The 24514-nt window shown below is 47.1% G+C and overlaps 1 protein-coding gene across 4 annotated transcripts in view; it reads left to right on the forward strand.

Annotated features, from left to right (window-relative positions):
• Nucleotides 1–361: 361 nt before the first annotated feature.
• Nucleotides 362–24514, forward strand: part of FYCO1 (FYVE and coiled-coil domain autophagy adaptor 1) — a 69205-nt gene continuing 45052 nt past the window's right edge. Inside the window, exons 1-7 of one of the 4 annotated variants that reach the window (XM_032459019.1) lie at nt 362–685; nt 9678–9812; nt 12797–12903; nt 14393–14518; nt 18473–18579; nt 20448–20591; nt 23650–23740. In XM_032459019.1, coding sequence (XP_032314910.1) covers nt 9758–9812; nt 12797–12903; nt 14393–14518; nt 18473–18579; nt 20448–20591; nt 23650–23740 — 630 coding nt within the window. In that variant the 5' untranslated portion in view covers nt 362–685; nt 9678–9757. Of the gene's footprint in view, nt 686–9033; nt 9163–9677; nt 9813–12796; nt 12904–14392; nt 14519–18472; nt 18580–20447; nt 20592–23649; nt 23741–24514 lie in introns of those variants that run through there. The other 3 variants (XM_014561984.2, XM_014561989.2, XM_014561994.2) reach the window with 3 other exon arrangements.

Consider the following 24514-nt stretch of genomic DNA (forward strand, 5'->3'; position numbering starts at 1 on the left):
AGAAACTATAACTTATAAATAGAAATTGAGTGGAGAGTAGGGCTGAAGTTAGGGCTGGTGGTTCATTAACATACAGTTTTTGAGCACTGATTTTAAGTAGGTCCCTGTGTTTAGTAGCGAGGGGGACGAAAAGATAGAACATTAGGTCCAATAATATATAATGATTTTTATTTAGCCCAATATATTTTTAAAATATCATTTCAACGTGGAATCAATACAAAAATATTAATGAGCTATTTTCCTTTTTTCATACTAAATCTTTGGAACTCAGGTGTATTTTGTACTTACAGCACTTGTACAATTCAACTGAAACTAGTCACGTTTCAAGTTCTCAAAAGCCACACACGGACAGCACTGTTTTCAGAATCCCAGACATACCTGATTTGTGGGCACACATGCTCGCAGGGACTGCAAGGGTTAATTTAGGGCCAGCTTCCCCGCGGGACCGGTGGGAGTTGGGAACCCCAGCTCCGCGAAGCATGCCGGGAGTCGTAGTCAGCGCCCATCTGCCTGTGGGGGCTCCCTGGGAGTTGTAGGCCTCAGCCCTGTGGAGCATGCTGGGAGTTGTAGTCCGCGCCAACCTGCGGCGGGGTTTGCGTATTATGGCCGCCCACGCCGCGCTCCCGTCCTCTTCCGCTTGGCCGCAGAAAGTTTCGGTTCTGTCCCGCTGTGGACCCACGAGCGCGTAAGTGCTGCGGGAGGGTCGGCCGGACCCACGGGGTACCTGAGCTATTGTCGGCTCTGGAGCTGAGAACTTCCCTCCGGGTGTTTCTTATCACCTGTTGCCTTTACCGTCGCCGCCCATCCCGGGTCTCCACAGACCGCTCTCGAGTCCTTGCCCTTGCTTTGCTCTTTTCCGGCGGGCCTGGGAAGTAACTCAGGCCGGTGAATCTGACCGGCAACCCAGGCTGCCTCTGGTAATCAGTTAGAAAGACATACACCCCCCTCCCCCTCCAAACACCAGTCCCAACACCTCCAACGGCCGAGAGACCGGTAAAGAGCCCACCATGTGTGGTCTCAGAACACGTTTTTGGAGTTTTTAAGCACAGAAGGACGCGTCCCGGAGTTTTTGCTTGCGTCGTCCAAGAGGCCGCTGACCTAAAGAAGCGTACTTCCTGGCTCAGCTGGGCCGGGACAGCCCAGACCTTAACTTGTGAGACTCCACTGATGCCAAGATTTCTCCCTTCCTCCCGTAATGGAACGGTTGTTCATAACGAGCCATCCTCCAGGCCACAGCCCATTCTCTTCACCCACTGCCTCTTGTGCTCTGGTGCAGGGTCTCGGGATAGCCCGCAGGAGACGGTTCCTGAAACACCTGTGGATTTATGGATTGTCTGTGATGTGGATGCACTGGACTTAGGCTAGAGTCCATGCTGTTAAGAACCTAGGCTGGGGGATGTAAGGGGAGGGCTGAATTTCATTTTTTATAAGAAAAACGTGTCGGTTGACACCTTAGCCACATGGCTCCTTATTAGTGAACTGCGTCCTCTGATGTCCCTTGTCAGTCTTCACAGTTCCATTGGCTGCCCTCTCCAGAAAAAAAAATAGAGCACTCTTTGAAACTGCCCTTGTTGGCCACAGCCTCTGTACCCCTACGCTTGTCTTCCCGCAACAGTTTCCTTTCCAGACATAGAAATGGGCCAGGGACTTCTTGCCGACAGAGTATCAGGCCTTAATCTGCTCACTGCTCTCCTGCCACTTCCAACCTTGCGGTCTCCTCTGGAGCAAGCTTAACTCCCCTGCCATCTGCCTAGTGCGGGCTGCTGGGTATTGCAGCCAGGGAAGAGCTGTCACGATATCACGCTGCAGTTTTCTACTCACAGCGGCTCCCCTTTTCAGAAGTGGACCCATGCTGAGTGGGTTCCACTTGACGTTCCCTTCCATGACAGCTACTGTTCACAAACCATTGAATGCCCTGTACCAGTTATGGGCCATTATTATTATCACCCTGGAAACCAGAGTTGGTTGTCTCTGTGATGGTACATGGCCTTCTTTGATTAAAAGGATCTGAAAAGCCTTTAAGAAAAAGATTTTCTGTTTCTATTAAAAGTGTAGGTCTTTGTGTAGTACTTCATTTGGTTTTTAAATTGCTTTCCACATTTTATTAGGAAAATAGTTAAACATACAGAATCATTGGAAGAATTATATAGTGAACATATACCTGCCTATTAAGTTCTACAATTAATATTTTACTTCGATTATTTTTGTGTTTTAAATCAACCCTCTAGCTGCTCCTTGGATGGTCTTTACTCCTTGTGGCTGGCTTTTGGGACACTAACATGGTTTCAGGAGCCATGCTTTTTAACTTGGTTCTTTTGGGGTCAGAATGGCTCCCACAGATGTTTGTGATGAGAGGAACCACCCTAAACAGCACAAGGGCAGAGTAGCTGGTGACTTTGACCCATGTTGGTCACCAAGGCCTTGGGCTGCTGCCTTCAGAACACACAATAGGCACTCAAGAAATGGCAGTCCCTCTCTTCCCTTTAGGGAAGAGACTTGGCTAATGTGTTTTTTAGTGATTCCAAGAACAACTTCGGTGACTCAAAACTAGAATGTCTTTAAATTTGAGGCAGAGGAAGCGTGTTGACCAGCTGTGGTGTCAGGGTGAAAATCACTGATAGGAACTGGTAGTTGAGCACATTCACTGGAGCAGCCCCAGGCAGCAGAGCAGGTAAGGCTTATTACTCACAGGCCCCCTCTGAGCAGAGATGAGTCGAGTTTGGCCTGTCAACATCTGCTCACCTAGTGGCCAGATGTCATTGTCTTGCTCTTGCTCAAAAGATAAACACTATTGGTGATTTCAGTGCCAGATTTTTTTTAAGCTCTTGATTGGTGTAAGAGGCATTGTTTGAACAACTAGATAAATCAGTAGGGTGGGTATTGAAATGTTTATCTTGCTGTTTTTGTATGTGTCACTGTACCATCCCCATAAGAGTTTCAGCCTCAGAGCACATGAACTCCCAGGCTTGTAGGAGATGAGGAGGGTAGAGCTGTGCTCATTTGAGCAGGAGGTGTGTTTCCCACTTTGGAGCCAGTTAGCCTGATGGTTTTAGTCTCCGCCAATGGTACTTCCTGTTCTTGCAGGTCTCTGTGGCATTTGAAAGACACCATGCACCTAGTTGGGCTTCTAGTTGGGCCCGATCCTGTGTGCAGGGATGAGGATGTGTGCGTCATTATGTTTCCGAGGGCAAAGTTAAAGAGAATCTGTGGTCTGGGTATAGTACTGTGGCTGTGTGGTTGGTTCCAGGGCCCAAGGGCAGGTCTGGCCAACCATCTCAGGAGCCTGGGTACTGCTCTCTAGGCCTGAGGCAGAAAACCAAGTTAGGGGAGCCCTTGGAATCCAGAAGAAAAACCTGAAGGGAAAAGCATGACAAGCAAGCCATTAGTCTGCAAAGGGCTAGGCCAAGAGGAGAATCCCTGTAGGTCCAGGATGGGCTGGCGACTGAACCAGAGGTGGTGGCTTAACATGGAGCTGGAGGGAATCTGTAGCCCCAGGTGCTTTTTCCAGGACATCTGAAGCCTGAGTCAGGAGTGGGGCTTAGAAGCTTCAGCCAGGGTTCACCACTGAGAGTGTCTGCTCTTCTCCTTGCCCACCTCCTCCATTAAGGAAGGTAAAGGGTAACCTCCTCGCACTGCACCTTAAAAAAAAAAACAAAAAACAAACAAACAAAAAAAAAACACACACACACACAAGGTAGAAGGAGGTCAAATAACTTTCCCAGGACAGATAGATTGGCTAAAATTGCCTGAAAAGAGTTTGGTGAACTAAATGTACCATGCATCTCACCCAATCATGGCATGATCTTCATCACGTTATTTTTTGCATGATAGGAAATGAAAATTTCACAGGATGAATCTGATTCCAAAATCTAAATAGGGTCCAGGTTGGCAAGACTGTGATTGATAAAAGAGAAGACACTTTTCTTGCTCACTGCCACCTCATGGATGTTTTCTCTGGGCTTTCTAGTGACCAGACCTCAGGCCTGCAGCCCCAGGTATGGTTGTGTGGCTGCTTCCTAAGTGTCTACTCACCTTCCTAAGAAAAACAGTCAGCTTTCTCCGGGCCCAGAAGCAACACCTCACATCCACAGGTCCCTCTTGACCCTGCTCTCCTGGGTCAGCAGACTGGAACCAGGACCAATTTTGTGTGTGTTCCAGGGGGAGTGAGCAAGAAACTTGGGATTGTTGGTGTGGGGGAGGAGTCCAAGGGAAGAGTCAAGAAGTGATGTCTCAAGTCTTTGTTCCCTTTAAGAAAGAAAAGATTGCAAGCCAGGAGTGTTGGGGCAAGATAACCCAGGCCTGCAGTTGGTCAGCACTTTAATCATAGGTCTTTAATTACAATTGGGTGGCCTGAGGAGCCTGTGTTCACGTGTGCTGAAGTGTCAGCCTCTGAGCTGGCCTCTGACAAACTCCCAAGCACTCTCCTAGGCACCGTCTTGAAGCCCTGGTGAGGGCAGCCTGCCCGCCCAACGACCTTTTCAGCACTGAGCCCCAGGACCTCCAGGCCTTCAAAGCTGCAGGTACCAGTTGAGTACCGCCTTTCTATGGGTGGTAACTAAAGAGATACTATTGGGTGTGCTGAACCAGGCCAAGGCAATGGTCTCTTCAGACAGGCTTTCTCCTTTTGACTAATTTGAACTATCCTTGTTAACATTCTTTCCCTGTCAGGGTGGAGTTGTCAACTGGAGTGCTCCACCTTGTTCGGGCGTCAGGGAGGAGCCAACTGTATGGTGCCCTTTCTGGGTCAGGTCTTACTATTGTGTTGGCAGCAGGTACCAAAAACTTCCAGGCAGGGCAAAGTTGTCTTCCGTGCCCCAGACCTCCTCCTCTCCTTCAGATCCTTCTTTCCTTATGTGGCTACTTAGATGCTGTATTTTTCCTGCCAGAGCCAGTTTCTGGGCAACATTATGAGTATTAGTCACTTACACCATCGTGTAAATAAGTTTACATGAGTCAGTGTCTTTATGTCTTAATTTGAGACTGAACTGCTGTCTATTGTTTAAGGCATTTAGGGCATCTGGGCAGGTATAGGAGGAATTTGGAGGTCGGGGAAGATCTTTTATCTCTAAAATAACACCTAGGCTGTGACTAGAAACTCAGGCAATAGTCCCAGGGAGTACATAAGATTTTTTTTTAAAAAGCATTTAGTCCCTTCTTTATCAGAAGATGGGATGTTTTCAGACATTCTGGATAAGCTTAAACATAATTTTGAGTTGTTGGCAAGAGAATCCAGTGTTCCTCAAAATTTTATAAAATGAATTTCTCTGGTATTTGAAAGAGCTTGCCAGAGACAGTGATGAAGAGTTTTACACGTCACACAGCAAGGGCCTTGGGTTCACGGTGGTGATTCACACTTTGGAGGTTTATGAGGTGCTGGAGTCCTGGGATCCTGGAGCCCTTCCCTCATTGCTAAAGCAGCCGTGACCATGGCCGTGGCCATATGGACAGAAGCTGTCTCTGAGTGTCTCCTGAGTTAGGAAAGCAGTTTGCCAATCGATTGTAGAGGTCGGGGTCAGGGTGGTTCAAGCCAGAAGTCTGTGATCCCTGTGATATAATAAGAAATACATATTGGTCTCTGTCTTTGGTTCCTGGCACAGAGCTTCTAACACCCTTGGAATTTCGTAATGGGAGTGTCTTGTTATTCCTAACAAACCCTTTTCTCACTAGAGTTCATGCTAATATAAGACAACTCTTGTGGGCCCCTAGGTAGCTTCAGGGTGAGGGCTGGCTGCCAAGGGACCCCGCCTTAGGGTTAGAGGGTTGGCACTTGCAGCCTCTCCCTTAGACCTGTGGCGAGTGGAGAGGGGAGGAAGGTGGAGTTAATCACCTGCCTGTGTAATGAAACCTCCATAAAGCCCCTAAATGATGGGCTTCTGAGAACTTCTGTGCTGATGAACACACTGAAGTGTTGCAGAGTGCGGACCCCTGAGAGCATGGAGGGTCCAGCACCACCCCCCTCTTAACTCTCTTAACTCATCACTTCCATTTGGCCGTTGCTGAACTGTAGCCTTTAAAATAAGCCAGTAATAGTAAACTGTCTCCCCAAGTTTTACAAGCTGTTCTAGCAAATTATTGGACCCGAGGAGGGATTGTGGGACCCCCTGGTTGATAGCCAGTTGGTTAAGAAGTACAGATAGCAACCTGAGACTAGTTGTTGGTGTCTGAAGACAGGGCAGTCTTGTGGACTGAGCCCTTCACCTGTGGGGGCTGCACTAACTCCAGGTAGTTATCCTTAGAATTGAATTGAATTGAATTGAATTGAAGGACACCCAGTGGTGTCAGCTGGATGTCAATGTGGAGAAAAGCCACATATTTGGTGTGAGAAATGTTGTGAGTAAAAAACAGCTCATCCCTAAACCAAAGGGCAAGCTTCTCTAGAGACCCAAGGAAGTTGACCATGGAGTGGAGAGAGACAGTGCCCCATTTTGTGTCTTCTGAAGGTTAATAATGGCCTCAGACCCAGGAAAAAGGCCCTGAAGCCAAGTCATCCTTTCAAAGTCCTTGAAAATAGCACTCCTACAGTGACCACCACTTGCTTCCTGTGAGGTGGCAGTCCCAGCCCTGGTGGGAAGGCCCACTGTGACCTACAGGCCCAGCAGCCAGTTTCTCAGGGCTCATCACCTTGGTGGTGACTCAGGCTTTTTTGGAAAATCAACTTGTGTCATCAGCGGTTGGGCACTGCTCACCCCGTGACCTCGGGACTTGGCCTGGACTGGTGGAGGGCACTCCACGCTCAGCAGGGAAGGCCTCCTGGGCTTGGGCTGACATCTGCAGCGTCACCAAGGCACCAAGAAGTCTTGAAGGAGCATGTTTCTGTCTCTTCAGGCTCATCGTGCCAAAGTGCCAGTTTGGCCTGCAGACACTGTCTCTCTTGTGCCAGGCTCCAAAGAGGGCTGATTTCTAGGAAATCCAGCTGTTTGTATCCTCACATTGTCCTGGCCAGACCCCGAAGGAATTGACTCAGAATCCGTCATTGTTAGTGCTTTCTTCCCCAGTTCCGCCCTGCCCGTCCTGTGCGGGTCTTATCCTAGTTTTAAGTAAGTGTGCACACAGACCCAGTGGACTTGATTTGAGGATTTATGGGGTATTATTTTTCTTCCAAGATTATTTCTCCCAGAAAGTACAAAGTTCTCTGTTGACCGTAGTCAAGTAAGAGAAATGTGGGTGGAGAAACGGCCATTACACCTGCCGTTCCCCCTGCTTGGCACCCTTTCCTCCTCGGGTCTCTTCCATGACCTCCTGTTCATTTTTCAGGCCTTGCTCAACGCAGTTGCCATCACAGAGTGTTCGCCACCCTCTCCCTTCCCCACGCAGAATGCATGTTCCCTTCTTCAGGTCCCGTTGCATCTTGCTAAATTCACGTCAGTACTGTTATTTTTTTGTTAAGATATAATTTACAGTATGTGAATTTTGAAAAACATATGTTCATCATATATAAACAGTCATGTAACCACCACCATAATCAAGACTCAGAACAGAATGGCCTCCCCACCCCCGCTGCAATTTCTGCATACTCTTGTAGTCAAACCCTCCCTTCCCCGTCAGCCCCAGGCACCATGGATGTGATTTCTCCCCAGTGTTTGGCCTTTGCAAGAATAGCATGCAAGTAGAATCACAAAGTAGGAAGCCTTTCAGTCTGGCTTCTCTTCTTCAGCATAGGTCACTTGTCGTGTATTCATGGTTCATTCTGTCTCCTTGATGAGTATGCCTAACATTTTATCAATGTCTCTGCATGGGCCCCTCCTGCCGTATCCAAGTATCTGGATATTTTTCTGTCTTCTTGATGCACTCTGAGCTCCCCCAGGGCTGGACGGTGCCTTGTGTGCCCCGTGTCCCCCGTGTCCCCAGGCTGCATGGAGTAGGCACTTGACAATGTGGCGCCCGGGCAGCTGTGCATTGTCAGTGACGGTCCTTATCCTCTCTTCCTCTTCAGAAGGAGCAAGTGTCTGCCTGGCAGCAGAGCCCCTGCAGAAGTTTGGCCGAGCCTGGGTCCCGGCAGGTCCCTGCTCAGGCTCTGTGTTCAGCAGGGGACCTCGAGAGCCGCCCGGGGATGGGCAGTGGGAAAACTGCTCCCACCCTCCTTTTGGTGTCTGTGATAGGCGAGGTGTCAGCACTTGTTAGGGGCTTTGGTGGGGTCTCTGGATCCTCTGACTCTGGGGCTCCCTGTCATGAGTTACTGGGAGCACGGTACAGGTGTGTGCCTGTCTAGTTCCTCCTAGGCCAGAGAAGCCGTCCTTGGGCCCTGTTTTCACTGAGTCACAGCTGCGCTGGCTTGTCAGTTAAAAATAGACCCAGGCATATCTATGCCACAGCAGGCCCTCCCCTCGGGCTGACGCTGAAACGCTTGTGTAAATAGTTGGAGGAACGTGAGGTTGGTGACCATTTCTCCTCCTGGATCTTCTTACCTTGCCTCCTGGAGCAGTAAGGAGAAGATGGTGGTGGGAGAGTGGGGGCCAGCTTGTGTTTGAGACCTTCAGGGTGGAGGCACATTTGAGAGGCTCTGGAGTTCAGGGTAGTTCACAGAAGCCAGTGAAAGTGGTTGGTCATTTGCTGTAGTGGCAGTGGCTCCGTTGTAGAGCCACCGGATTTGAAATCAGGCTGATCAGAGTTCATACCTCGACCCCACTCCCTACTGGCCTGTGGCCTGAGACACGTTACACAACTTCTCCCAACGCCAGTTTCTCCCTTGTATGTTATCTAACCCCCAGGGTGCTGGTGGGAATTAAAATGACCACGGGCCCAGCACACAGCCCTTGTCTAGCAGTGGCTTCTTTGGCCACCTCTAGTCTTGCCAGCAAACATTACAACTTCGTATCGGACACCTGAAGAAAGAATGAGTGGTTTTGAAAGGAGTATACGGTGATGTCCAAGTGTGCATCCAGACATCCTTCCGATGTTGCTCTCATCGCCTCCTCTTTGTTGGTCTCCAGCCACTGCTGTGTCCTCAAATCACTTAAGCAGCTGCCCAAGTAGCGCTGGTAACTGAACTCACCAGCCGCGGGAGGACTGTAGCTGAGTTTAAAATAGAGACGCATCATTTGACTGGTGCCCAGGGCTGCGCAGCCCCCCTCAGTGTCTGCCCTCCTGGGCTGAGCCAGATGCTGGGTGTCTGGGGGCTGTAGACCTCCCTGCGAGGCCTTCCATGATCCAGAAGCCCTGAGGGTATGTCCTCAGCCTCCACCACCGCTGGCCAGAGGGTGCCGACCTTTTCCTCTGAGAAAGCAAGCCTGGGGCGGTGAGGGGCTTGGGGCCAGGTGTGGAGGAGACGGGGGTCTGATGTGGCGGCACTGTAGGCTTAGCAGGCCAGTGAATGGGGCTTGGACTAGTTCTGGCCGTCGTATAGGAGGCCGAGGGGAACCACTGGGAGGCATTTTTAAAGGTAGAAAGTGGGGCAGGCCTGTGTAAGAGGGCAGACTAGGAGGGGAGCTCAGAAAGAATAGGCAGTGCTAGTTGGTTGATACTGTTTCTTTTAAAGCTCCAAACCAGGCCATTGTGTCTGAGCATAAGCATGTCAGAGAATGCCCACAGAACGAGGCTCACACAGAAAGCTCAAGCCCTTCCCATTGAGGGAGGACGCCCAGATGGCACGACCTTGTGCCCAGAGCAGCGTCCCTGTACTGCTGTCTTTCAGTTGTGCCTCTGACTGCTTCCTCCACGGCCTCCTCCTCCCCATGCAGGTGCCACCATGGAGTCTGACCTCTGCTGAGCAGACCCGGCAGGAGGCACACGGCCAGGAAAGGCGGCCGCAGCGGTCACCATGGCGTCCACCAGCGCGGAGAGCCAGCTGCAGAGAATCATCCGCGATTTGCAAGGTATGGCTCGGTCACAGAGCACGCCGAACTGGTTTTGAGGGAGCTGTGGCTATGCTTTTGCTGTTGCCAGCTAAAATTCAACCCTGCGATCTGTGTTTACACCAGGAGTAATTGGAGCCCTCAGTTGAAATCATATTGAAATATTGAGGCTCAGATGTCTGTCCTGTAAGTCTGGAAAAGCTTGGCGTGCCCTCCTGTCATGCACCATAAAGGCACTTTGTAAACAAAATCAAATACCCTTTACTGGCCCTGGGTCTGATTTCAATTTGTGTGTATTTTCAAGCTGCCTGTTAGTTTTTTAAGTGTGAGCCTCTGGTTGATGGTGGAGTTGGCTCATTTGGGGAGGAATATTCTCCCTCCCTCTGAGCAGGAAGACAAGATACTCGTCTTTCTTGTTTTGCTGATCCACCTGGTCCTGGCAGGTGGACAGCCTGTCACCTGTGACTCACTCCAGTTCTGGGCCTGCTGCCTCGTGGGCGTCCCTGAACTTGGCATTGCCTGGTAAGACAGACCAACTTGCGGGCCTTGTCTCACTGGACCGAGGCAATGCGGAGGGCGCCTGTGAACAGAGTAGACTCAGGAAGAGCAGGCTGTGTTCTCTGCTGGCCGCGGAGGCCAGGGCCCCAGCTCACGCTTTCAGGTGATGTGCCACGACCAGAATTTTGGCAAGTTTTCCATCCCTTGCAGGTCACAATGGCAGGTCTTGTAAGCCCCTCTGGAGCCCCAGCACATTTGCTGCAACATGGTCTGAAGCTGACCCCTTCTTCTGTGTCAGGGGACCACAGTGACACTGTCCTGACAGACTCAAGGCCCAGGTTCTTACCTGCTGAGACACAGAGATAACCAATTACAGCCTCTCAGACCCAGGCTGGTGGAGGCCACAGCAGTCCTGATTCTGAAGGTCAAAAGTCCATTAAATAAAAGTCACTTTCTCGGGCTTATCTCCTGTTTATACAGCACTTAGGGCCTGTAATGGCTGATCATTACATGGCATATGATCCAGGCACAAGTCTCACAGACCGTAACTCATTGAGTCCTCACATTTGGTCCTGTGAGGTTGGGACCATTGTTATTCCCATTTTGCAGATGTGGAAAGTGGCACAGAGAGATTAGGTGACTTGCCTAAGGTCATACATCCAATCGGGCAGAGCCTGGGTTTGTGTACACACCTGGTGCCAGAGTCTGCCCTTAACCACACCAGTCTACTTCCATAACACATGAGATGGCTTTTTTCTTCTTAAATTTACACACACACACACACACACACACACACAGTAAAAAGACAGTCCCAGGAAATCTGAGTTGCTCCTAGTCTTCAGAGGTTTCTCCACAAAGTAGGCAATCTTCTCTGTGTTTTAGTCTCTGGTTCTCAAGGATGACTTTGAGACCTGAAGTCCTTATCAGGAGGGTTGAGAGGAAGGGAGGAGCCTATAGCAGAGCTCCTGATCCAAGGAGGAGGCCAGGCATCAGCATTTGTTCAGTTGTCTTTTCCAATCCCATGTGCTGGCTGCCTCTGTTGTCCCCCACATCCCAGGGTCATCCAATGTCCTATACCCCACCCTTGGAGCACTTTGGTGTAAATTTTTAAAAGGTACCACTTTCTCAAGACTCTTATATCTCATCTGTTGGTAATTATTAGAGATTAGAGCTGGAAATTTCATATTCCATATCCAAGGCTCCTTTCAAAATTTCAGGAGTTCCCAGATCCAGTTGTGAACGTTAACCCTGCCTGAGGGTAGGGGGAGGAAGGCTGTGTGTCTTTCCCGGTCCCTGGTCCTCAGCTCTCAGTGCCAGCCACAGCAGACGCTTCTAGTAGGGCATAGCTGGATGGCAGTCACTTGTTTTAAGAACCAACCCCAAGACCCTGTCTTTGCCGCTTGCTGGCCTTTGCCTGAGGTGTCAGTGGTGATTAATTTTCACAGCTCAGGCTCTGTGTCAGTCGTGGGCAGGTGTGCTTTCTAACCATGGTGTTCAGGGGGCTAGGGCTTTCTTTTCTTTCAAGAATTGTCAGAGAAGATGTTTTCATCCAGCATGTTCCAACCATCTCAGCCGCGGACATTTTTCCCAGAATCTAAATAAAACTCAGCTTCTTACAGTCCCTCTGTCCTACAGCAGGGCCAGGAATGAAAGTCAAAGGTGACTTTCCCTATTTTTCTGCACTGGGAGGTAATTGTCTTAGAAGTTAGGAGGTGAGCTCTGGAGTCAGAAAGCCCTTGAGAAAAGCAGGCACCTCATTCCATCTCTGCTGTTTGCTGCCCTCTTTGGCCAAGTGCTCTGACCTCTCCTTAGAGATCCTCATCTGTAAAGCGGGACTGATAACACCAGCTTTTGTCAATTCTACTTTGTATTTTTTTTTCACATTTTTACCAGCTCTGAAATTGGCATCGTCTTAAAATCCATTGCATCTTAGATTTGTTGAAATAAAGCAATTCCTACCTCGCAGTGCTGTATTGAATGAGAAAGACCCGCAGAGTCCTGGCCCCTCACCGGCACTCAGTTAACAGAAGCAGGTGGTGGTGTCATTCTTGGCATTGTCACAACCACTATTTGCACATTCTGGGTCCTGTGGCAGCCTGGTCTTACCTGCACTGAGCAGTGGGGTTACAGTGAAGACCAAGAAACGTGGCTGGAAGAGAGGATGGAGCCCTCTGGAAGTCGATACTAGGGGACTGCTACATGATCCATCCACACAGCAGACACTTTTGACCAAGTACTGGGTAAATTATGAGACCTGCATGGTGGACCTTCAGGGATGACCAAGAAATGTGCTCAGTCAGCAAGCTATGGAAAGGCCCTGTGGGCTCTCAGGGCACCTGAGCCCCTTCTGACTCAGTTCCAGCCCGGGGATGCTTCCTACCACCCCACATTTCCTCCATGCTTTGCCGCCATTGACTACTTACTCCCCACGCTTCTTGGGGTCATCCTGCTGCTCTCTCTGAGGCCAGGCTCCATCTGGTTACATGTTCCTGTTTTTTGTCTTAAAGATGCTGTGACAGAACTAAGCAGAGAATTTAAGGAAGCAGGGGAACCCATCACAGATGACAGCACCAGCTTGCATAAGTTTTCTTACAAACTTGAGTATCTCCTTCAAGTAAGTGCCTCCTGCCATGTGTTATTTTCTGCTCTCTCGTCCCTTGTCTCCCTCTGGGCTGCCTCATCAGCATTGAGGATGCAGCTCCAAAAGCTCAATGGAGCCCTTGAGCCCTCTTGGTTATACTGAAGGTCAGAGCTGCCCCCAGCTCCAAGTTTGAGCGATCCTCTAAGGAATCAGAATGTTGCCCTGCAGGATGGTTTTGGGAATTGAGAACATTCTTTAGAGATTTAAGACATCTTAAAGCAGGTCACAGGGTCTCTGTCTAGCAGGGATGTTAACTTTTGGGCAGTCACACACCCCACTGGCAGTCTGGTGACAGCTGTGGAGCCACTTCCTAAACATACATACACACCCAGCACACATTTTCCAGGAGTGTGCGGCCCTCTAGAGAAGATCTGGAGGTCCCTGCTCTAGAGCCTTGCTTCAGAAAGTGTGGTCCCTAGACCAGCAGCAGCAGCATCACCTGAGAGCAGGTTAGAGGTTCCCACCTTGACTTGCTGAATTAGGATCTCTGAAGTCAGCCCAGGAAGTTTGCTTTTAGCATGTTCACAGTGTAATGCTTCTGTCTGCTTGGTTCAAGAAGCATAGCTCTAGAGAGCTCTGCAGGTGTGGAAAAATACAGGCAAGTACACTAAGCAGGGAGGAAATGTACCAAAATGTTAACAGAAGTTATCTTAGGGTGATGGTATTAGGCATTATTCTTTTTTATTTTGTTTTGTTTAATCCAGATGTCCTAACAATGTATGCAGATCTTTTCTAATCAGAACAGATGCTTTAAACTATTATGTAGGCAGATATACCGCTATCATTTTAAACACTAAATTTGCAATGTCACATCCCACCAAAGCGTGTAGAATGAGAGCCCACTGGAGATGTCTCAGTGTGTTGAAGGCTCACCTTTCACATGCCTTTTCAACTGGTTTTCTTGTTTTACATTGTGAAAGTATTTATGGACCTTTTTTTTTCAATGAGCCCACTTTGGTTTTGGGTTTGAAATGACTCATAGCTGACATTTATTTGAATTTATTGTATGTATGTTAAAACAGTATTGAAACTCATAACTGGGATAAAATGTCACTGATGCATTTTCCTAAGTTGAGACATAGCTAATAGTCTTCATGTTGCCCTTAAGACTTTTCAGTTGCATTTTTTTTTATCATGTGTTAATAGCACCTTTGGTGTCTTCTGCCCGACTCTATGCACAGAGGTCCCTTCAATGGATTAATCTTTTGGGAGCTTGTTCCTGAATCTCACAGTCTCACTAGTTGCATGACCTTGAGCTAGTTAGTTACTTAACTTCTCTTAACCTCAGATTCCTCACTTTTAAAATGAGGACTAAAACACCCTCGTTTGCCAGTAAATAAAAATAATGCTGATAAAGGGCCTCGCCCAGGGCCTGGCAATTAAGAAGCTGTTATTATTATCATTTAAGTGGTGGGATAAACAGCAATGGGTTTGGGCATCTCTGTCTCCTTTCCCTGTCCAGTTCGATCAGAAGGAGAAGGCCACGCTCCTGGGCAATAAGAAAGACTACTGGGACTACTTCTGCGCCTGTCTGGCCAAGGTGAAAGGAGCCAATGATGGGGTCCGATTCGTCAGGTCTATTTCCGAGGTAAGCAGAACAGCCAAGGGCCTCTCATCTCCCCTTCACCTGCCTTAAGCATCTCTTGCGGAGACGTTTGCTGCAGACAGCCAAACGAGGAAATGAGGGTTTATGGGTAGTAAGGAGGTAAAGAAATCCAGTCCAGGTATGCACAGTGCCCCCTGGTAGCCCTGGGAAGCCTCCTAGGAGAGGGTTTACCAGGCCGAGGAACAGCTCAGTCCTGACTATGTGTTAACCCCGTCCACCACCACCATTCACATGTTACCTAACTGGGTGGACTGTTCACATTGTAGTCCCCTTGGGGTGCCCCTCAGAGGTATGCAGCACAGGACACCTTCACCTTTTCTTTTTTAAATCAGTTTCAGATAAAATTCTTAGAGTTTGCTAGGCTGCTTTCCCTGCAGTTTGCCTGGGAAACTTGGCTTTAAAATGAAGAGAGTGATGTGGGATCTAAGAGACATTTCTTAAAATACTGGTGTGCTAAGCAGCTTCCCTCAGTAAGTTCTGAGCCCCTCAGGAGCAGAATGTGATGGCTTTGCTGTTTTGTAAAAGTCCAGAACAGCAACAACAGCACACATGCACTCATACTCACTCCCTCACTTTTTTTCTCTCTACCTCTCCCCCACCTCCCATCCCCGCTGACTCTCTCTCATCAGCCTAGTCCATCTAGGAGTGAAGAACTTTGCACATTAGGGAACAAGTAATCCCCTAGATTTGGGGCAGGAGGCCTAAAGGGTTTGTACATGTCATCTTAGTTTTCAGTATCTCATCAGTAAGTCCAAGGTCCCTTTAAAGTCAGCAGACATGCTTCTTGGCCAGCTACCCACAAAGGCCACAGGTTCAGGTGCTTTGGGTGGAATTCCCTGGCCGTGCCAGCTGGAGCCAGTGGGTTTCTTCTAATAGAGAGTGACGGTGTTAGACACGCTGACACTGAGAGCTAGGCATTTTCCACCAGCTCTTACCTTCTGACAGCTGAGAAAATGACAGGCAATCCTGGCTCAGAGGGGTTGTGCCGCAAATTTATTTAATGTCCAGGTAGCACAGAAGGTCTTGTGAGAGCTTGTCTGGTGGGACTCTAAGGTGCCTGATTAATGTGTCATAAGTCACTGTCACCGTCCTTTCCTTAAACCGAGGGGCCTTCTCACTGTTACTCTCTTGTCTTCCACTCGGAGCAAAGCCTGTCCAGACTTTGGACAGCTGAAGTCTGGAAATAAATATAGTTTAATCCTTATTTCCCAAGCTCATGAAATCCCAGGGTTACATCTACTTTTTGGCTGATTTCCTCTCTCTTCTCATAATGCAGTCGGACCTTTAGACAATACGAGACCAGGGACACTGACTTCTAGAAGCAAAAAGCATTCCCCGCTTGCACAGATACTTGGTTTCTGGTGGCTGGCATAGGCTCTGTTTCCCGTGGGGTCCAGCTGTTCCATCACTTTTGAAGACTCTGCTCTCTGGTGCACCAGTGCATGGAATGGACCGGGCTGTCACTAGGCCAGATGGGTTGCTGGAGACTTGGGTTAATTTTAATAATCAAGTGCCATCCAGGCCTGCAAGCCAGGGGTAAAAGTCAATGGATAAGAAGCATTGCTGGGCCCCTTAGGCCCCTTTGGGGCAGGAAGCAGCTGTCTGGGCTAAAACAATCCAAGGCTCTAATCAGCCACTTCTAATGGTTCATAATGGCTCCACCTGGACCCTGTGCCTTTCACTGCGATGGGTTTGTCAGAACCAGGTCGTAGTTTGCGGTCAGGCTCCTGGCACGGTGGTCTGGCTTAAAGCCAAGCCAGCTCTTGTGTACCTTGGCTGATTTCCTGTCCTTGGCTGCCATTATATCGCTTCTCGGAATACTGCGTGTGAGTTCTGATTAGATGCTAAAAAAAGTTAAGGAATTGGGTAAAGAATGTGGGCCCGTGATCTCAACAAGGTCTAAAAAAGATTGTGCAGTATTTTCATTTGTAGTGCAAAGGAACTGCTGTTGTTCCTTTCCCCAAAGAATGTGTAAAAAAACCTTTTAAAATAGCTCCCTTTACAGATATAATCAATTCAGTTAATAGGCTTGATTTAAAATGTAGCCTCAAATGTTTGCCTTTAAAAAATTAAATGTTCTAAATGCTGTTACAATGGCCATTTTATTAATAACGACAAGCCCCTCCCTTGGGAGCACACAGACCTGGGCTGTTGTGTGAGTCTCTTATTAAATCCCACAGGGCCGGTGTGTGGGTGTGTGTGTGAATGACCGACTCGCTTCACTTCACGATGCCTTGCTCAGCTGTTCTCCGCTGCCCAGGTTTCCTAGTTATCACCACTGAATGCTTTGTTCTCACCTCACTCATCAGTAGAAAAGCATTTGGATGTGTGGGTGTCAAGATTCTCCCCTGGGCATCTGTCAGGATCCATTCCTTGCAGACATGCCATGGTGGTTTTGAGAGAGCTAATGGTTGCTGCTGTCCACCTTCATTCCACACATCCTGCCTCTACCCCAAACTCACAAAACACATGTGGAGAAATGTCTTAAAGCTTCTTACAGAAATGTCTTCTGAGGTTTTACACCTTCTTTTTTTTTTAAACTATTTCATATTGTGGTATTATTTCCTTGAGTCAGAGGTATGAAAACTTACAGCTCTTAGCTAAAAGGTGCTGTGTACTGGGATGTTTACACCATACTTAATGTGCCCCCGAGTCCTTGAGGTCATACCACATGCTTCCTGTCTCAATCCAGTGCCATGATTGGTTTCTTAACTGTATGGAGAGTTAGGACCCTCCTTTGGTCAAATCATTGCCACCCCTTCCCCTAGCCACCAAGTTAAACATTTCTGACCTTTGACGGGATGAGGAGGGTCTGTGTCTCTGCCAGTGCCTAACAGAGCAGGTACATAGGTAGGTTGACAGGTTTAGAGTTCTGCCCACTTACCTTGAGCTTCTGGGGCTGAAACTTTGGAAGCGCGAATCCTAATTTGCAAGCTGGTCTCACATGTCTTCTGTGGCTGTCCATTTGGACAGCTTGATTTTAGCCCTTGGTCCATCCTGGCAGCTGCGTGCAAGAGTCTCTGACCAGCACACCTCCACCTCCATCACAACAAGCTCAGAAACCTCTTTAGAAGCCGTGTTTTGGCACTGTAGTGAGAGGTTTCAAAGACAGGCCTGCACCTGGACCCTTCCTCTACCTCCGACTTCATAAAACAGAAGCACACCCATTTCTTCTTACTCCAATGTCACTGGGCTACCTAGAGACACCCCTGCCCTGACCCACTGGGCACCTTGTGGCTAAATGCAGTGAGCTGGTATAGCGGAAAGGAAATCCAACCAGGAAAGCATTGACAGACATGTGGATTTTACTGATGGATGGAGAGGAGGAGTTACACATCCATCCAAAGTCCCCTTTACATGCCTCTGCCTTTTGCCCTCCTCTCCCCCCATTCTACACTGGCTCCAGCCAAGCCCCTCAGGCCTCTCCCCCTGCATCTCTTCTCCCAGCACTTCAGAAACAAGCCCAGGCATTAGCCAAACAGACTATCTCGCTCCTCAAGCATGCTGCTGTGAGAAGCCCTCCATTTACCTCCAAGTGGTTTTCGAAGTAAATATTCCAAATTAAATCAAACCATTTCATGTCTGACTCCAACCCAGAGACTCTGATGGAGCAGAGAAGGGAGAATGACATTCCAGGAGAATCCACAGGTAGATATTTGAGCCTCTCACGACTAGATTTTCCTTGACACATTTACTGGAATCGACAGATTTACTGTCAGATGCAGGCCTGCAAGAAGACCCACTTTAGGTCTTGCTTTCTGGGGTGATTTTACGTGTTTTGTGTTCTTTGAGGGACATGAGTGAAGCTTATGGATAGGGTAGAATTGGGTGACATTTTCTGCCCTGTATCTGTTTTTGCCAGCCATCCATGAGGCCAGGTCTGTATTTGGAGTTAGGCTAACAGCTCTTCATTTCTATGTAATGTACTTTTTCCAGCTCCGAACATCTCTGGGAAAGGGAAGAGCATTTATTCGCTACTCCTTGGTGCACCAGAGGTTGGCAGACACCTTACAGCAGTGCTTCATGAACACCAAAGTGACCAGGTAAGTACGTGACAGTGCTGGCGTTACCCCGACACCATTCAAAAATGACGTGAAGCCCCTCCTTCATCATAATGATACTACTTACAGTACACAGGATGGAAACCATCAATGTCCGGTGAGGGAGGGCTGTTAAATTACAGCAGATCAGCTTAACTGGCATAGCAAGGCATCATTTGACGTTGTAATAAGGAAGTCTATATGGCAACAGGGAGCATAACAGTTTAATAATCAAAGAAAATGCAAATCTGTCTATCCTAATGGCAACAATGAAGAAATTACAAAAATAAATAAAAAGAATTAAAGTATATGGGAACATGATTTGATGAAAGGATTGAGTATTTTTCTTTTTAAATTATTGTTTGTGCAATGGACAGTTTTTCAACACTTTCTAGTATGCATTACAGTGTATAATGTCTCTGAAACAAGTGCAGGAGACCTCAAATAAATGTGATAAATTTTTTAAAAATAATAATAATGACATCGCAGTAGCAGTGCCTGTCTGTGTCCCACGAGGACACAAGCAGGGTCCTCCTACATCTGTCGTCCACTTCTGCCCCTCCCTACGACAGTCCTTGGTGCACATGGGGCAGGTAGCACTGAGCCTCCGCAGGTGAGAAAAGTGAGGCTCAGAGAGGCTAAGGGCCTTTCTCTGGGTCCCACTGATGTTGAGGTGGAAAGCAGGAGCTTGGGTCCAGGTCTCTTAACTCCCAGTGCCAGGTAGTTTCCCCCGGCAGATAGCATGTCCTTGGTGCTGGCTTTAATGAACAGACCCCACTGGTCACCCTGCACCAGTGGGTGGCAGCCTTGGCCTCTCAGCAGAGTCACCTGTGGAGTTTTTAATACCACCAAGCCTGGGGCCTCACATGAGGCACTGAGTCAGCACCTGCTCCACATATCTGGACTCCCTGGAGATGGTGATGGGCAACCAAGGGCTGCAGCCGCAGTGGGACAGGGAGGAGGAAGGAGAGGGACTAGGCGTGTGAAGGGGGAGAGGGCGTCAGATTAGGAGCATCTGACCAGGTGCCAATCAGTTGAACCTCTTTGGGTGGCCTGGTACCCCTTTTCTAGCTCTGCCTCCCCTCTCCCTCAGGAGTGTTCTTCTAATTAATAAAAGAAATCACATCTGAGTTAAAAACTTTGGGGGGAAAATATTTTGTTTCGCCTTGTCACCTTTAAGATTGATTTGCGTAAAGGTGTATTTCTCGAACACGTGCCAGACTTTGTGAATTCACTGAGTTGAGAACCTTCGCACTTCTGATTAGAAGGTTATTTTGTTGGGATGTTTGTTGAAAACTGTCATAAACAGCTTGACTTGCAGTGTGTCCCAGTTCACAGACATCAGCCAAGTAGCTCAGTAAACTCACCTGTGTTGTCTTTTTAATTTTTACTGCTTCACGTAAAATGAAACAACCACCACCTCAAAGTGCAGGTATTTTGTTCCTTGGTTTTTAAATTGGTGTCTGGAGAGAAATTAGCAGTGCATTCAGTGTCCTGTATTAAGTTCTCTGGGAAGGAATAGAAGATGAGATTTTCTTTCAAAAAGGAACTATTCTTTCCCCTACAACTGCCCTTTCTTGGCAAGTAGTTCAGATTTAAGGTTTCTGACATTCTTTGGGGGAATAGATATGATATAAATAATAAATAAACAAGTGTCTAGTTTATTTCATTAGTTTCCTTGAAGAAGAGGAAGTTTATTTGAGAGTTATGTGCTCCTACAGTGAAAGTCAAATTGGGGTATGTCTGACTGTCTGTCCTTAGTTAATTTTAGTACCTGAGTTGAAATTTGATGAGGCAGAGCCATACTAGGAGTGCTGATTAAATTCACTCTTCCCTTGTCTTTATCCATTCCTTTTCGTGTTTCCCTGCAGTGACTGGTACTACGCAAGGAGCCCCTTTCTGAAGCCAAAGCTGAGCTCTGACATCGTGGGCCAGCTCTATGAGCTGACCGACGTCCAGTTTGACCTGGCATCGAGGGGCTATGACCTGGATGCTGCCTGGCCGACGTTTGCCAGGTACTTGAAGAGTTAGCTGCTTGGTTGAAAAGGGGGGGAAAGAGATACTTGAGGTTTTGAAGTGGGCCACACAGTCTACCCAAAGCAGTTTTGCTTGTGCAGTGAATTACCTGAAGCTTTGCAACTCTTACTCTTGCTAATTTTACAGACTTGGTTGAATCGTAACTGTTGTAACTAGTGATAACATCTGAGGTTCCAGCCTTAAACTAACCTAATTGGCCAGCGGGTATGAGTCAGTGGAGATGCATATGCAAAACCCAAGGTTTTCAAATGTGTTAAGGGACTTGCTGGCGTGGGGGTGGGGGGGTGCAAGTTGGCTTTTCTCAGTGGTGTTCTCACAGATCAAGTTACCATGGAGGCCACAAGAAGAGGGAGCAAAAGCTCATCCATGTAAGTGTTGCCAGAAAGGTTGCTTTGCTGTGTTTTCATTTCTTACACCAGTATGGCACTCACCTCACATGCCATCCAGCTGCATCCTCTCAGCTTCTCCAGGAGGGAGATGCTGAGGAAACAGGCTCAGAGAGTGGAGGGACTTGCCCAGCATCACACACCTGGCGGGCAGCAGGGCCAGGGCATCAGACTCAGGTTGAATTCAAACCTGGCCTTCTTTGTTTTGTTTTGCTTTCTGTTAATAAGGTGTTTTTTCAGATTCCAACTTCCATATTTCTTATTAGGGAATTCTTTCTATGGAGAGAGAAGTATTGACTATCATGGAACCCATGTGCCAACCACTAGGGTTTAAGAGCTAACACTTTTGCCATGTTTACTTTATGTGTCCTTTTTAGAACTTTTCAATTTTGAAATCATTTCAGGATTACAGAGAAGTTGTAAAAATAGCACAGAGCACTCATCTAGCCTTCACCTGGATTCCCCAGTTGTCAGTATTTTACTGCAACTGTTTTTATCATTCTCTCTATGTAAACATTCTGTTCTATTCCCTGCATCCTTTGAGAATAAGTTACAGACTGGATTCCCCTTTACTCGTAAGTACTTCATCGTGTTTTTCCTAAAATCAAGGACATCCTCTTACATAACCTCAGTACAGTTATTAAAATCAGGAAATTGACATTGATACAGTACTGCTGTCTAATCTGCAGACCATGTTCAAATTTTAACAATTATGCCAGTCATGTCTTTTATAATTCAGGAGCACACCCAGGATCACATGTCAGTGAATTGTCTTGTCCCTCTAGTCCTTAGTTTGTAACAGTTTCTCAGCCTTTGTCTTTCATAGCATAGACATTTTTGAAAAGTATAGGTCAGTTATTTTGTAAAATGTTCCTCAGTTTGAGTTTGTCTAGTGTTTCCTCATTATTGGATTCAAATTAAGCATTTTTGGCAGAAGTACCCCAGGTATTGTGTCCTTCCCAGCTCGTTGTATCCAGAGACACAGGATGTTGATTTGTTTCATTATTAGTGAGGCTAACCATGATCATTTGGTTAAGGTAGTGTTGCAGGCCAGGTTTCTCCTAAAGTTACTGTTTCTTTCTTTGTAAGTAATATGTATCTTATGAGAAGACATTTTGAGATTGTTATTGTCCTGTTTCTTTTAAACCTGTCTCCTGTTGGTTTCAGCATCCCTTTGTAAATCTTGCCCAAGTCAGTTACAATCATGGGTACCAGAGTGATCTTCTAATGCCATTTTTCCTTCTGTGTTAGTACTTGGCATTCTGTTATAAGGAAGATCTGTTCCTTCTTCCTCATTTATTTATTCATTTATATCACTATTGACTCATGAATTCTTATTTTATCCACTAGGTTATATTCTGTCACTGTAATTATTTTAAAGTTTAAATTATTTCATATTTGGCTAGTTGGAGCCCCTTCGAGCTAGTTCTTGTGGTTTTTTGTTGTTGTTGCTATGTCTGATGCATATTTTTTTTCCCAAAAAATAAAATATAGATCCGAATAAAGCCCCACCCCACTGCCATCCGTTCTCCTTTTCTCCCTTTTTAGAAGTAATCACAACCCTGTAGTGGATGCATGTCATTCCCAAATATTTTTGTGTTTTGCTACATGTGTGCCCCTAGGTAGTACATATATGGTTTAATTTTGTATATGTTTTTAAAATTTGCACACATTGAATCATGAGATAGCTATCCTTTTGCAAATTGCTTTTTTTATTCCACACTGTTTTTGAGATTTTTATCTGTGTTTGCACATGGAGTTCTATTGATGTGGAGCAGGACAGTGTGTAACACACCTTCATTTACATATTGTGTATGGCTGCTTTCATGCTATGGTGGCAGAGTTGAATTGTTGTGTCAGAGCCCATAAGGCTTGTGAACACAAAATATTCACTATCTGGCCCCTTACATTAAAGATTGTCGGCCCATGGCATAGAATATTCCATTGTGTGAATAAATAGTATTTGTTGCCCTAGCTGTGTGGAGTTCATCTGGTTCCGCTTTTTCCACCACAGAAATGCTGCCAAGAGCATCCCCACACATCTCCTTTATGCAAAGACTTGACTGCCTTTCAGGTTGATACTAAGAAATGCAGTTGCCGGGTTGTGGAGACTAACAAGGTTTAAAATGCAATAATTATAGATTAAGGATGAGATTCTGGTCAAGTAAAAGTGCGTTTCATTTAGTGTCTGGTGCCATCAAATAGAATTCTCTGCAGTGAGGGAAATGTCTAGTGCAGGTGCATGAACCAGAAGAGGTCTTCCAGCCACACCACACGTGTAACATAATGTGAAGCAGTGACCTCGAGGCCCAGGGCACGGCATGACCTTTATTTACCAGACTGACTGCTGCTGGTTCCTCACTAATAGACTAGTTATGACTGATATTAAGGTTCTAGGAAAACTTAAACCAAAAATGGGAAACACTTTATTCACTTCATTCTTTTTTGGCAGCGGGAACAAAGCGTCAGCGGCAGAGTCCAGCTGCCACGACCAACCTGAATGTGTGCTTTGCTGGAAATTGTTGGACTTTGCCTTCTTGCTGTACCTGGGAGTGCAACATGTGGTTGCTTAGTGACAACCAAGGCCTTCCTGAGTGTGTGTGTGTGTTTCCTGCTCTGATGCAGGCATGTCTGTTCTGTGGCCCCACAGGAGGACATTGGGCACTGGCTCTTCTGCTTACCTATGGAGACCCCCCAGCCGAAGCTCCAGCATGAGCAGTTTGGTGAGCAGCTACCTGCAGGTAATGCCGGGAGGGCTGGGGACTCCCTCACAGTCATGTCAACTGGGGCATGTCCTTGCCTCTCCCAACTCAGGGTCATGTTCTCAGACTCCTGGTGTTCCGACCCCAGAAATACAACACCTCAGTACTACCCACTGTTTTCTGGGGGTAGTCCGGGTTTTTACAACCAAAAGGAACGTAGGCCTTTTAAATGTTAAATTCTTTTTAATTCTTGAGGTGTTTTAAAAGAAGCAGTTTAGCACTATGGTTAAAAAGCAGCAAAATCAAATCCTGACTCTGTTACCCGCCACCTAGGTTATTATTTTAAAGTCACCTTGGGAAGGTGACTTCAGCTCTCCCATCCATAAAATGGGGGTCATAACAGTCATTCCAACTTGTAAGGCGGGTGTAAGGAGTGAACGAGGCTGCACACATACAATGCTCAAGGGCTTGGTGTAGGCTAGTGCTCAGTAAATGTTAGTGGGCAGGGTAAGTTTTATTAATCTTGTTAGAAATGTGAATGTATCCTATAGTTTAATAGGAAAGAATACTGAAATTAATCAGCAAAATGAAAAAAGAGTAATCAACTTAAGAAGCATAAAGAGTAGAGGATACACTAACTTTTTACCCTATTTTGTGGTTTAATCACAGCGGGAATTGTGGGTATGGTGCAGTAGGTGAACAGTAATTTACTATAAATTCATTTCTCTAAGAGCCAGCATCCCTTATGTTACCAATAATGGAGGCTGGATGGGAAATGCAAGTTCTGAGTCTCAGTGGAACTTATGCATGTGG

Source organism: Camelus ferus, chromosome 17 (assembly GCF_009834535.1).
Source record: "Camelus ferus isolate YT-003-E chromosome 17, BCGSAC_Cfer_1.0, whole genome shotgun sequence".
NCBI classification, from domain to species: Eukaryota; Metazoa; Chordata; class Mammalia; order Artiodactyla; family Camelidae; genus Camelus; species Camelus ferus.